Raw genomic sequence first — 14882 nt, 5'->3', positions numbered from 1 at the left:
AAAAATGTCTCTCCTTCCCCTGATCCTCAGACACCTATGGGCGTTTGACTCTGTTGAACTCGGTTGGTCAGGAGATCTCTCGCTGTAAGACGTCGGTGCGTCGCGGTCAGCCCAACCCTGTCTACAAGGAGACCTTCGTCTTCCAGGTGGCGCTGTTCCAGCTGTCGGACGTCACGCTGCTGGTGTCAATCTTCAACCGGCGCAGCATGAAGCGCAAAGAGATGGTGGGCTGGATCGCTCTGGGCATGAACAGCAGCGGAGAAGAGGAGCAGCTCCACTGGCAGGACATGAAGGACGGTCGAGGACAGCAGGTCTGCCGTTGGCACGTCCTGCTGGAGGCATAACTTTGACAAGTCCCAGGATATTTTTCTTTTAGGTTGGAAGGAAATATATTCTGAAAGAATAGCAGAATGAAACGCCTTGATTTGATCTTTGCACAGGATAAAAATGGGGTTTCAGATGTGATGGATTCAAGGACTTATCTCTATCTCCACTATTGTCCTTACCAAAGCTTCACGGACATCAAACCTGGTTGATTTTTTTTTTTTGTATAAATATGAGTAGAAATGTTATCTTCTTTTGAAGGCTGAAATAAGTTTAGGACTGATGATGAATTGGGAGGTTATTCATGAAAGGAAGAAAGAAAGACTTATGACCAGGTTGCATGAAAAGATGACATTGAATTTGGATTCACTCATGTGGCTCATTCTTTCATTTTTAAGTCCACTGATATGACAGATAAAGGTGCATGTAAAGGTTTCGTGCAGAAAATCACTTCTCCTTTTTGATTTAAAAAAAAGCTTCATAGAAAGTCCTTCAGCCTACAGGAGGACATGATAATGTGTCCTTCCCTCACAGATTGTATCAGTAAAGCAGCGCTATTGTGAGGCTGTACAGCTGCATTTTAGTTGTTCTAATGAAATGGGGTGTTAGAAAGCTCACACAAATTAGAGGTGTATTTGTTGTGCTTTTTTTTTAACTTCCAGTCTCATCAATGGAGATGCACAAAAATTAGGAATTGATGCGGAATGATGAAACATATTGATAACTTTAAATTTAAAATATATCATTATCTTCAAATAGAAACACTGGCTAGTTTGAACTGGACACCTGATGTTGAGCTCCTTCTTGACTCTCCTTTACCTGCAACATGTGTCCTCACTAACAGAATTTTAAAGCTACAATTCACTTTGAATGAGAGTTGATTTTCTCGTTAGATACTGAAGGCGTCATCTCTCTTGTGTTGTCAGACACTTTGAATAACAATCTGAGTCTTTTTATCACAACAGAGATACCACTGTGACCTAAGCAGTTTTGAACCAACTTTCTGTTCACACACCTAAACCTGTACAAATAAGACACAGTTTCAAGAAATTACAGGAACAGTTCTTTGAAGGGATAGTTCAGTATTTTTGAAGTGGAGTGCATAAGATATCTGTCGACAGTAAGTGTATTAGCCAGAGATGCTGGTCTGCCTCTTTATGGAGAAACCGATTGGAGTGCGGGCACAGAAGCTAGGCTATGCACTGCTACAGACGGGGTCATTTATACCAAGTTATTGAGCTCAATTTGAGAGAAAAATAACGTAAATATCTATGACGATGTGAGTGTACACTATATTAAGAAAATTTGAAGCACTTACCCATCAGCAAGCCATATTTTTTTAGCTCTACTTTAGTCACCCTGCAGCACACTGAAGTGTACAAGTCAACTTTGGACTGAGAATTTTGACATTAATGCATCCCAGTTTGAGATGATTATCTGGCAATAATGGCAGTAGAGCTTGTCGAGTCTGGCTTAGTTTTCCTCTTCAACAGCTGACACATTCATGTACTTGCACTGCTATGTAACTTGGGATCTCTCCTAGGGGATGCAACAATTCAGTCAGCCAACAGTTTAATATGTACCTCAGTTTTTTTGTCATGGTATTCATGGGCCGTTTTTCTTGTTATCCCATTCTTTATTAGCAATGTATTAGGCAGTTTTTACAATAACTTTTCTATTTATACACATTCCTAGTGTATGGTATAGTCTCAGTGAACAGAAGGACGTATTTAATTAGTGATCGTCATTGATCTTTTGGTTGTTAAGTAATGTATAGCCTATATATAATACACTGACTGCTGACAAGAACATCATACATCCCCACAAGAAAACGATCCCTTAAAGTTTCAGTGCACTGAAAACCATCATTGCTACAAGCTTGTAAATACTGTAGTCAACGTTAAAAACACCTTAAAAGTTAAGTGAATGCCACCAGAAGAGAGAAACTGCCACATGACGACTCTCTGTGTAAACATGAGGTAATGGATGGAGAAATGATGAAGTCACTGTCAGTGTTGCCACTGAAGGAATCATGCATCCAAAGACTATCGAGTAGAGAAACAAACATGAGAGTAGAAGTGAAGATATCTTGTGATTCAAGTGGAGTAGGAAGATGCCTCATTCATATTCAACACTCATTCATATTCTCCTGACACATGTGCTACTACAGGCAGGAAAAACCAGCAGCTGGAGACTCTTAACCCCGGTGGGATAAGAGCTCCCCTCCCTCCTCCCTTCAGCCTCTTTGACACTGAATGATGTTATTTGGCCCCCGCTCCATCTCCTTCACAGGGCAAAGCTCATTTCAACACCCATCAACGCTGAGCTGAAAAGAGGCTTTAAATATCTCGCTGCAGCTGTTAATAACATGCAATGAATTACCCTGGAAGTGTGTGTTTTTTTTCTCCACTCTCGCTCTGTGGTTAATTGGTAGTTACAGCTGCAGATACAGTGCGATGACGGTAATGCCGCTGCTAATGCTCATCCTCTTCCAGTCGGAGCATCATTGAGTCACAAGGCTCGCAGTTCAGCCCGGAGGGGGGATTATATTTGTTTGTGTCGACTGATACTGTAGCTCCAAACCCCTCAGGGTTTCACACAACGAGAGCAGAGATGTGTTTATTTGAGCGTTTGTTTGTCTTTGGATGGTTTTCCTCAGGCAGGTGACGGCTAAGCCTCTTTAGAAATGTTGAATGTAGCTCATCTGTACAATTGTCATTGGAGGAAATGGTAAAAAATCACTCAGAATGGCACAAGATGTAATTACACAAATTTAATGTGACTACTTTTTAGAGAATCAAGCACAACAAATAAACTGAGGGCCTATGCATGTATTCAAATTCTTCATGTGAAAATAAAGGGTCAGTTCACCCAAATCATAAAACAACCTTTAATACGTATCCCTGATAGGCATTGAGCAGTTCAGATCTTGTTTTTATCCTCTTTAATTAAAACAAGGACAACATTAAGTCATTGCTCCTTAAAGCCCGGAACTGTTAAATATACAAAATTATTTTTGCAAAGTCCTCTGATGTTGTAGAAATCAATGTCCTTCAGACCTTTTCTTAAGAATATCCCATACGGATGTAATTAGTTGTGATTGTCAGATGCCATTGCTATGACTGCGTTTTATTTAGATGGGCTTGGTGTCTGTCATGAAAAGATAATGGTCAGGTTTCGTTTGGGGCACAGGTGTTAAGAAAAGTCCCCCAATGTCACGTTTCACCTCTTTGTTCTCCCTGGCCCGCTCCAGCATAGACGTTTGTTATTTGTACCACAGTAACAGTACTTCACCTCTTCCCAGCCTTTAACTGTTGTGACAAAAACTTACTTTTTAGACGTGAATTGCTTGACAGGACAACCTAGTTTGTCTTCGGTGTTTGATCACATGATCAATGCGGTTGTTTTTCTTCACTGGATTTTTCTAGGAAGACAATACTGGAACTGTCTATTTTCTGATTTTACTTCTTGTTTCAGGAATTTATTGCAGATATTTTAAGTGCGAGGTTCATGACAAGGAGTCAGTGTTTTTGCATCTGCACCAAAAACATCAAAAGGAAATGATTTAGAATCTGTTGCAGCTTTTAAAGTCTATTTCCCTTAAATTTTCTCTGACATATTTTCTATCTTTGTATCGTTTACTTTTTTGTCAGAGCTGGGAATTATGTCACACCCAAGTTGACCGCCTTCCAGTTATGAGTTGGTAACTATTCAGAAAAGCAACATGGACCCCTCCAGGAGTGCGTTTGTTGTGTTAGCTAATACCAGGCGTTAACAACACTGTACTTGGTCGTTTATTTTAAATTTTGAAAGATGTGTTTTTAGGCTTTTTAATGCCTTTATTTGAGAGACAGAGTATCTAGTCAGAAATCGGGATGAGAGAGTTTTGGGAATTCGATGAAGGAAAGGAGCCACAGGTCGGATTCGAAGAACCTAACCTAAATAATATGTTTAAGGGCACAGTTTAATGGATTCATTTAAAAGAGGAAACTTACTGTAAATGCTGGATGTCACATGTTTAAACTTCAGATATGTAAAGATGAATTCAGGTATAAATGGAGCGTATGGTGAAGAATAGGAGTGCTGCAACTGGCTGGATGTTTCTTTTTATAGTACCATAGTGTTTCCTCCAAAGTCTTTCTTATTTTTAATGCTATTTTATTCTTACTACTTTTGTTTTTTGTGTATAATAATCCTCCAAAACCAAAATAATGGATTTCTGAGTTAAATCTCGGTCAGTGTCAAAGACCGCAAGTTAGCCACTAGTTTATTTATTGATATACTGGAGTGAACTTTTTTTTTAACTTTTACTTTAGGTTAAAAACATGACCCAAGGATGAGCCCATTTCAAGTTAGCTATCCCACTTTTTCTAAACTTAGCATGCTGAATAAAACCAAAGCAGCGGTGCGTACAGTTTCATCTTTTAAAACGCAGATGAAAATAAAACTACAACATTATCACACTTATATTTATTTTCAGTGGGATTTCAATGAAACAACAATCATAGATAAACCACCAAAAATGTCAAAAGCATTTTGTTGCACAACACTCCATGCTATTTTTTTTGCGAAGTACACAAGTGTTTCTTTCTTTGTAAGTTTTTTCATCTAAACACATTACTCTTACATTATACTTTCCCTTGGCAGATGAGTCTAAAGACCTGTGCCAAGACTTAATATCAGCACTCCTATTCTACAGGCTTCATCCATGTGAGTGTGAATAGTGACATAAACTATATTTACTGCACAAACTGGTATATTTTATGCATGTTGAGTTGTTGTACAGATTCTATAATATCTACTCTATATTTTTTAAAATAGTAAATGTGTTCTTAAATATTTCCCAGTATTTTTGTTATATTTAGACTTCATGTCTGCATGCTCAGTTGGAGATTCCTGGTTGTATTACAAATGTGAGACAATCAGATAGTGCTGCAGATGTAATACTGTTGTACATACTCTGATGAAGTGCCTGTAACATTTTGAGATGAAACATATCCACCATGACAAAGACATGATCCAAATTTGCATGAAGCCTTCTTGTTGTTCCCTGTGAATGCTGCTGTAGGACTGCATGCATGGACGGTGATTACAGGTCAGGCCTCCTAATGTCAAGGCCAGGACCGGGGCAGAAGACCCACTCAGACCACATAAAGCTGGGTAGACACTACACAATTTTCAAATCTTAACCGATTTCAAAAACGTGGAAGATTGCAGACATACCGATTAAAATTATAATCTTCTGAATTAATAACCTCCAATTCTAGCTCAATACTATGCACAAACATGCAAGTCGCATTGATAGTTTTCCAAAATCTGGAACTATTCTTCTTACTGTTATAAGCCTGTGTCAAATTTGGAAATATATTGTCATATTTCTGTTCAAAATTCCCTGCTTTTTTTAATATGTCTGATCGAATTATGACAGAAACAAATCCCTTTCCCCTTTCCCTTTTCTGGAAATCCCTTACAGTCTTAGATCTTCTTAGAGCTTCATTGATATCAGAAGTGGAACATGTGAACTAAACAGACTGGATTTGGACACTATCACTAGAGACTGTAGATATTTTGCATCTTATAGAGACTGCAGTACTTCAGCCCTGGTCCTGGCCGTGCATGCCGAGCCCCAACAGCACCCAAAAAGCACTTTTTGTACCAAGTTTTGTCGTTGCCAATAAAACCCAGAAGAGCCCTGCTGTGGGAACGTCTGTCTGCCATCTGTTTTCTTGAGTTGTTCTCCTCGTCCCAATCCTGAGCTCTGCTCTGAGATGTCTTAATCCTGAAGATGAGGTCAAATTTAACAACAAAAACAAAAACACAGTTTATCCCTGTGTGATTAGTAGTAGAGATTTCCAGTTTCAAGGAGGAAATCACACAAAGTGGATAAGAGATTAGGGAAAGTATTTTGTGGTTTCTTAAAAGTATTTTAGGAGAGTTAAGCCAGGTCTTTGGTAACAGATGCTCTGGATTTTGTTTTTTATTTAACCTACAAACATGGATTCCTGCATGTTTGTGTGGCTGTTTAGCTGTATAGTATCAAGTGTTCATTTAACCTTTAATCTTTTTTTTAAAGAAGAGAATGGACAGGTATAATATCAAACTATCTGCCTTGCTTCGACTTATTACATCTGACTATATTGTTATTTTTCTGGGAGTCAGTTCTTCAGTTTACCCATAAAACTTTAAAATCCTTTTTTTTAAAACTTAATTCATTTTTTTTTTTTAATTGAAAATTGTCAATGAAGTACGCTGCATTGAAGAACTGTCTTATTGTTACTTTTTAAATGTAGCCTATATTTTTAATTTTTCAGAAAAATTGTAAATAGTTATTTATATTGCTGTGGAGAAGGCAAACCCATCACACAGCAGGCAGTGATGAATGCAGGTAGACCAGGATTGATGCTGCAGCGTCATCACCGTACTTACTCAGTCTCCTAGCAACAGGAAACATCAGCCTCCGCGAGGACCAATGAGGGCGCGCGCAGAGCGGTGTGTGTTGTGTCTTGTTGCTGTGAACGAGATATTTTAAGGAGGCTGGGGAGCAGAGAGCGGCTCACCCCGGAGGAGCTCAGAGGTTGGCTGTGTCTGCAGGAACCGACGAAAGCACAGACTTCACACCGAGCTGGAGCGTCGTTGAGTCGGTGTTGAGGACGGTAGATGTCGCGCCAAGGAGCGGAGGAAAACCACGGAGGAAGAGGCTTTAACTGGGATTTACTGACCCGCTGCTGCTGCTGGACAGAATTATTTATAGGTAAGACGCTTCAAAAGGCATTTACAGGATTTATTCGAGGTAATTTTAGAATTAAACACAGCAGCTACTCGGTTCTTAGCTTAGCATTAGGAAGTTTATCTGTAGACTATAAACAAGGAAGCAAAGGTGAAGAAATGCATTGAAACATCATATACAGGTATAAAACACTAAAGGAAAAAGACCATAAAAGAAAAAAAAAGAAATAGAAAAGATTATCTTGATTAAAGAAATGGCATTACTGTGCAGGGAAAGTCTTTGCAAAATGTTTTTGATTATGGTGTGATTAATGTAAAACAAAAAGCAAAAAAACACAAACAAACCCCTCCCCCATTTTATTCTACATTAAAGTATCATTAAGCTTATATCAGGGTTGTTTTCTTAGCTCATAAAAGTTGATATTCTGGTGACACTATGAAACTGAAAGTCTCCTTCTTTGTTCAAATATGAGTTATAATATTTAACCCTAAATATTTCCTATTTCATGCAAATCTCTTACCAATCTAAATATATTTAAATGCAATTTAAGGTGTTGTTCAGTCATGACCTTCTGTTTGAACATACTTTTGTTTTCAGTGGAAATCTCTGCAGAAGAGCATTTATAGCAAGTGTTGCATCAAAACACACACACACACACACACACTCTTCCCACGCAGCCTCCCTCTCTTCATGTATCCATCATCGTGCATCATTCTCCCACAGATGAAATATTCAGGCTGCAGTTGGATGTTAAACATTGTGTGAGTCACCGCGCCAGCTTCAGGGGAGCCGACGCGAGTGTTGCGCAATGATAAACCTTCCCACTCTGTGTTTATGATGAAGTGATTGATTGATTTATGGCATTTGGGATTACAATCAAACCACTCGCAACAAAAAAACACTCGCACGCGTATGAAGACCCGCACCCTCTCATCTGTCCTTCCTCATGTTGAATTCAAAGATGATTCTTGCCCTTTAATGCAGCAACATCAGAGGGTCATGTGAGGATATTATACAGCTGTGCATGTTTGTGTGTGCTTTCAATACAGAAATATCTATGGTCAAATGCAGATTTGTTCTAAAAAATGTCTTGCGGTAATTGATAAATCACATTTCGTACAGATAAATGATATTTTCTTATTCTTTTTTTATGTGGTCCGTCATTATTTTGAGATAGATTTGACCAGTTTTGTTTCCTAAACATTATTTCTCATTGCATATCGTCCTTTTTTTCCATTTGATTTAAGTTTCATGTTAAGCATTTTTGCTTGTTAAGTTTTCCGTGCTTGCAGGTGCACAGGCATAGTTACATTCCTGTTGATTGCATGGTGTGTCGTTTACCAAGAGAGCTGCTTTCAGCTGTCATGTAGACTGTCAACATGTCGAAGGCCATACATTGTGAATGAAAAAATGCATTTCAAATTCCCTGTTTTGAAAATGAAAACAGTTTTCAAGTTTGCAATTGAAAAAAAAAAACAAAGCAATTTACAAAATGTTTATCCTCGTTTGCATAAGTATCAAGTATCCGATATTGAAACGTACATCCAGGTTGCAAAGATGACATTTTGGACCCAAATTTAAAACATCAAATCAAAGCATGGCAACTTCGACAGATTTTTACTCCGATCTTCTTTCAGCTATTTGTTTGGTTTCTGCATTGATTCTCAGATGTTTGTGTACTCCTCCTCCTGTTGCTGCTCCTCCTCCTCCTCCTCACTCACTCATCTGTCTCTGTGTTTCCTGCAGGAGCCTGAAGGCGATGTGGAGGCTCAGATCAACTCAGACATACTGATTTAAACTCCAGTCAGAGAGCTGAGTGCCGGCTGTGGAACCATCAGCAGCAGGTAATCAGAGCTTCTATCCGTTACCTCAGTGACTTCACAGAGTTCCCTTTAACTTTCATTTAGGAAACCATTGAGGATTTATTGTAAGCAGGTGGAAATATGGGCCACTATTTAAAGCTTAGATACGCTTTTTCACTTGAATACAACACAAAAAGGTACCAAAAGTCTGATATGTTGTATCAGCTTATTTCAATATCACATTATCAGTTTCCATCTCAATTTTGGACTCCAATGTGCTCAGAAAAATGTCAGACACTTTTGCTGCTCATGCTCCATCTTCCTCGCAAGCTTGTCACCAACTGTGCCATTGTGAATCTTATTGTAAAGTAGTTTAAAGGGGGTTCTTCAGAGCTTTTATCTGCTGTTTATAGCTGCCACTGGCTAATAAGAGCGATAAGAATGAAAGAAACTCTAAAGGACAGGTCTACATGCTCGTTTAGATGATGCAAGTTTTAATTTCTATGCTTCACATGTCTAAAACAAATTAAGAAAATGTATAAACGTCAATAATCTGCTCCACATTTCAAGGCTTCAAAATTGGGCTTAACCTTTCTTGTTTCAGAGCCTTTTAAAAAATGTACCTTGTGTTCTGTATAATTTGTGTGATTTTATCATATCTTATTTTTTCATGCATTTCACTTTTTTTGACTGCTTTAAAAATCAGATTTACGTGTCTTTTAATATTGCCTTTCTGTCTGATTGAAAGCACGCATGTATTGCCTTGATATTAAAGGCACCAAAAAAATAAAAAGCACACAATGGGAGACTAATGTCTTATGTGATTGAAAACAAAGGGGTTTGATTACTGTAACACCAAAACATTGAGTCAGAAGATGCAACAAAGTTCAGCCGCGGTGATCTTAAAAGCTTAGTGGTATTCCTTATTAGATCTATGACTGCAAGCAGGGGCACCTGTCACATTACGCAATCGGGGATTGATATGGATTTATCAGGGAGTGATATGGATTAATCAGGCTTGGATATGGATTACTGAAGCTTAAAAGGCAGCCCCCAAAACCCTCATTAATCATGTTTCACTGCAGACTCTCACTGTTTGTAGTTTTAACCCAAAAGCTCAAAATAAAGCAGAGAAGTGGGCCTTAATGTCAGCTTTTTTTTCTTGTAAAACTAATGGATCAAAGGTCAAGAATTACAATCAACAATTTAGAGCTTTTTTCAGAGGACTGTACATAGGACAACTTTTGAGGATTGATTTGAATAAAAAATAAGTAATGGTGTCAATTTCAGCCCTTGTTTGATTATTGAGCATTGAAATGTGGTTAATCTCATAGTTCTTCTTTCTAAAGGGGATTAATGAATTCGTCCTCTACTTATTTGCTTATTGAGTCTCAAGTGCAACAGTTGGGTTTCTTTGTCAATATAATTTTGTTAACTTTTGCTGCTGTGAAAACCCAAAGTTCAAAAACAGAGTGGAAATCAGAAACCTAAACACATTTGCTCTTGAGGGTGTCGGGTAAAAAATAAGTGTTTTATTTCCAGCATTCCGTCTTTTAAACATGAAGTGTAATCTCTGTTTTGTTACCTCCAGTTGCTCCTTCCCTGTGAGAGAGAACAAACCATTCAACAACGTCGAAAGTTGCTTACTTCAAGAGGAAATATGCGGAGGAGGAGGATTTACACGGAGGCCTACATGGATATTTTCAAAAAGTATGAATCTCTTCTTTATTCCTTGTCCTTCTCAGGTTCCTGTTTAATCCTTGACACTCATTATCTCCTACATCAGTGCTTGTTTCTCATTATAGTCCTTTCACTTGTTATGCTGTCCTTTGTGTCCTTTAGCTTCTTTCACCCAGATACAAAAGAGTTACTGATAATAGGTTTACTTTGTCAGCCTCTATGCAATGACACCTCTCTGTTCATGACAGAAGAGACATCAAAATACCAAATCACAGTCTCCACCTGTAATCCAATGACTGTCAGAGAAAGATTTTGGTCTGGTGATAATTCAACTACAGATGTGTGTACTCAATGATGGTCCCTTGGTTAATCTGTTTGAGAGTCAAAAGAGCCAATAAGAAAATTGTGAATGTAAATAAAAAATGTGGATAGAGTGTCTAGTACTAGCTAGTAGAAGCGCAAGTGAATATACCATTTAGTTTAAACAAATACAAACTACAAAAAACAGTTTTGATATATTGAAAGACTAGTTCATTAGCTTACGTGGTGGCTAATGTCACAAATTGCTTCTGGTCAAAACAAAATAACCTCCCGCATGTCCAAAGTATAAATCTTCAGGTCTTTGAAAAGAATAAAATAGAATGAGAAACATAATATAAGAGCCTAGCAACAGAAGGTGAAACAAGATGAAAGGTTATGAATTTAAGCTAACTGGGCAAAAGCCTGGTTTATACTTCTGCATCAACTCTTACGCTGTTTCTGCGCCGTCATGAGCACTACATACTTGTGTGTTGGTGTTTCTGCGTAGCTCTGCAGCACACTGCCTTCAATCGCTAGTTGACAGTGCTCTTTCTATGCTAGTGATGTAGATAGTTTCTGCTTCTGCCACATTCTCTGCCTGTTTGTGTACAGGAAATAATGGTGACTAAAACTAAGCAGATAATGATGGATTATCAGCTGATAAATAGTGTTCTAGCATTTTTCCTTTGGCGGAATTTTGAATAGGGCTGTGATACCATAAATGTTGTAAATGCTGGAAATACAAGGATTTAATTCTCAGGCATTAACCCGGGAAACATTTCTCAAGACATGAGAAAGACAAATCAGATAGCTCGTTTCTTACCAGGTCTTCTCTTATTCACAGCTATTCCGACATGATTTTGATAATTAACTGAGTTCTTATCGATTTGACCTTGAGTTTTCCTAAAGCCAAAGAAATTTCAAAATATTTGTAGTCTCTATCTCTATTTGAGTTGTTTCCCTTGAGATAATATTTGCATTCTTGTAATGTATTGTGTAGTGAAATTATCACGATCTGATCTAATGTTCTTTTGTCCTGGAGCTTTGATTGTAACACTTTTATCTGTACAAGCTTCAATCCAAGCTTACTCATCTTGTATTCCCCTTCTTAGCTGCTATTGATTTAAACTGTGTTGAATAATGATGCGAAAGCACTGACTCAACTCCTGTCTGTCTGTTTTTTTTTTTTTTTTTTTCATCTGCAGCACCTGATACTGCAGGAGGACCGGGGCTGCATCCTGAAGCTGTCCCTGGAGAAGCTGAGGTTTCTTGAGGACCCGGAGGCCTACCTGCGGCGCTCCGTCCTCATCAACAACCTGTTGAGGAAGATCCACCATGAGGAGGAGGAGCTGGAGGCTGATGAGGAGGAAGAAGATGAAGAAGATGATGATAACATAGAAATGGAAGAAGAGGAAGAAGAAGAAGAGGAAGAAGGTGGCATCGTGGGGGAGAGGGGGCCGGGGCGGCTGTTGTACCCTGACAGAAAGAGGGTGAAGGTGCTTGTGATGGACTGCTGTTCTCCTGCGTTTGGCCTGGAGGAGCTGCAGCATTACCGACTGGTGCCCTGTTACCCATCAGCTGGATACCTGTACAGCCTTGGTAGCTGCCCAGGCCTCGCCCCCAACCAGGTCCTCCTGTACAATCTTGACGACAATGGGTGACTGTCCGGTCTTCAGTGTCATGCCTCTGTTAACAGCTGGGGAATAAACATCTGCACATGTTACTGGCATGCAGACGTGTACTGTGTCCCTCGTTTTTCACTTATTCTGAGGGACAGGTGTCGTGGGGTCTGCTTTATTTGTTGCCAGGATGTAACCTCCACTTGTCACCTTGCTGAGATTCAGCGGTGGAATGAGAGACCTAAAAAGCCCTGATTCTTCTTCCGGATCAACAGGGTCTTTAATGTTGATGTCAAATGCAAACTGTTGCAGCGTCACTGCCATTTATTATAATTTTGAGAGACCAGAAGCAGGCAGGATGTTTTGCTGTTGATGTTGTGTTATTGATTTTTATTTTATTGTTTTTGTTGCTCATGTGAATCGTGAGCATATTCAGGGATTTACAGACTGCAGGCTACTTTTGATGCACCTTGGCTTGCTTGGAGAATTTTTGCTGATAAGCTTCTGTTATCTTTTTATGCTATTGTGTGATTTATGAAATATTCTGAGTAATATTCCCTGGGCTGTGTGAATTGTCAAGCTATCTCGAGAGCTTACCTTCTCTGAGGGTTATTAACTGCCTGTGGAAAGACTGTTTCTCCCCCTCTGTATTTGACGTCCTGTTTTCTTATATGCTGTCTGTTATTTTCTTTTTGCATCACGTTGCTGCCCTCTGCTGGTGAATAAATGAATCTATGGTTAAAACCTTACAGTTCAAGTGAATGAGAAGATGTGAATTAACCCTATTCAGCACGTGCAGGCAGCATATAAACATTGAACTAATGGCGTGTCACACTTTGATGCAATTGTAAGAAGATTTTAAGTGTGGAAGCTGGTGTGTAATGGAAGACAATTTAGAAAAAAAAGTATAAAAATGTGAAATAAGTTTTCACAAGAGACACTAATTGTTGACTAAATCTGCACATTAATGAACACTCAAAATGTTTTTTTTACAACTTCATAATAGTGTGTTTCAAACCATTTAAAAAACATTTGTTAATTGCTTTAATACCAAATATGGTAGTTGAAATAAAGCTTCACTGAAAAGGGTAATAATCTTTCTTTCTTTTTTCACTTTTAAGGGACATGATAAAATAAACGAAGCTTTGCGTCTTTGTGGTTAAAAACCAAACAAAATGATCAGTCTCCTCAGCAGAAGATCAGAAAGAAGAATGTCTTTAAACAGATAATTCAGTTCATATTCTGACCAGTCTAATTTACAGCAGCAGTTGTTATCTTGTCAGAGGGAAAACGTGTTTCTTATGAAACTGACGACCTCGCTTTATGACAAGTCGATCAATGATTCATCCTTTTTCAGTGTGTTTTCGTGTCCAGTCTCTGTCCAAGAGTGAAGCGGGTTTGAAAATGTGCATCTTGATAACAATCACTGCAAAGTTAAAAAGACAAACAGCAACAACAAGATACTGTACGCAACTATGAAAGAGAATCTTGATATTTTAAAACAAGAATTTATATTTTGATGAAAATGCTTATTCCATATTTAAGAAAAACTATTTTGAAAAAGGGACATCAAACTTTTTTCAGGTGATTGATTATCAATAAAGGATGTAAGGTGACAATGTTTTGATGTGCTTTGTTGCCTTTTTTCTATCTGTCTGTCTGCCTGTCTGTCTATCTGTCTAGTATCTATCTATCTTAGTATAAAATTAACAGCATCATATTTTGGATTTTGGGGGGTTTGTTGGTAGAGAAAATCGTGCCACAAAAATTGGCAACAGAGTAAGCGCGGTCACGTTACGGCGTGACGTTTCGAGCTAATCTATTATACGTGCGCGCCGGAACTTCTGTTGCCTTCAAGTGCTTCTTCCTGACTCAAACTTTGAAGAGTCCTGCCCTAAATGTCTTCAATGCACTGTAAGCGTTTAGATTTAAAAAAAAAAAAAGACCAATCCCATCTGGGAACAACGTTAAAGGGCAGTTTGAGACAAAATTATCTATATTCTTCATTGTAAGACATTTTTTCAAGACCCTGCTTTTATTTCATTTAAAATAAAGTTGTTTTGAGCGCCTTTGCATTCAATGGATTCGAAAGAACCCGAACATTATCACGGTTTAAAAAAAAAAAAAAAAAACCTTTATGTTTAGCTATGAAGATAAGTTGATTCTTAAAAGTCCTGATTAATGAATAAAATGTAATGCCATCATTCATCACTGTGGGAAAACGTTAATCGGAGCTTCAGAAACACTTCTGTCGTGACTGCAAGTCCTTTATCTCAGCTCTGAAGGTTTATTTAATTACAAATATTCCTATTGTATGTTTTGCATAATTTTTCTCCATATCCATTTAAAAAAAAAAAAAAAAAAAAACTTTAAATGATGGGTAACAACTTTCTCCAAAGTGCTGAGCGATAAACCCAAACATCTCTTCAC

At 38.3% G+C, this 14882-nt stretch overlaps 1 protein-coding gene across 2 annotated transcripts in view; it reads left to right on the top strand.

Annotated features, from left to right (window-relative positions):
- Positions 1-14073, top strand: part of syt16 (synaptotagmin XVI) — a 43979-nt gene extending 29906 nt beyond the window's left edge. For both annotated transcript variants that reach the window (XM_020627366.2, XM_020627373.2), the window contains exons 7-10: positions 31-7075; positions 8798-8895; positions 10445-10563; positions 12039-14073. In XM_020627366.2, coding sequence (XP_020483022.1) covers positions 31-344 — 314 coding nt within the window. In that variant the 3' untranslated portion in view covers positions 345-7075; positions 8798-8895; positions 10445-10563; positions 12039-14073. The remainder of the gene's footprint in view (positions 1-30; positions 7076-8797; positions 8896-10444; positions 10564-12038) is intronic.
- The last annotated feature ends 809 nt before the right edge of the window (positions 14074-14882 follow it).

Source organism: Labrus bergylta, chromosome 18, assembly GCF_963930695.1.
Source record: "Labrus bergylta chromosome 18, fLabBer1.1, whole genome shotgun sequence".
Lineage (NCBI taxonomy): Eukaryota > Metazoa > Chordata > Actinopteri > Labriformes > Labridae > Labrus > Labrus bergylta.
The sequence above is the reverse complement of the archived record's forward strand: the minus strand, read 5'-3'. Positions and strand labels throughout refer to the sequence as shown.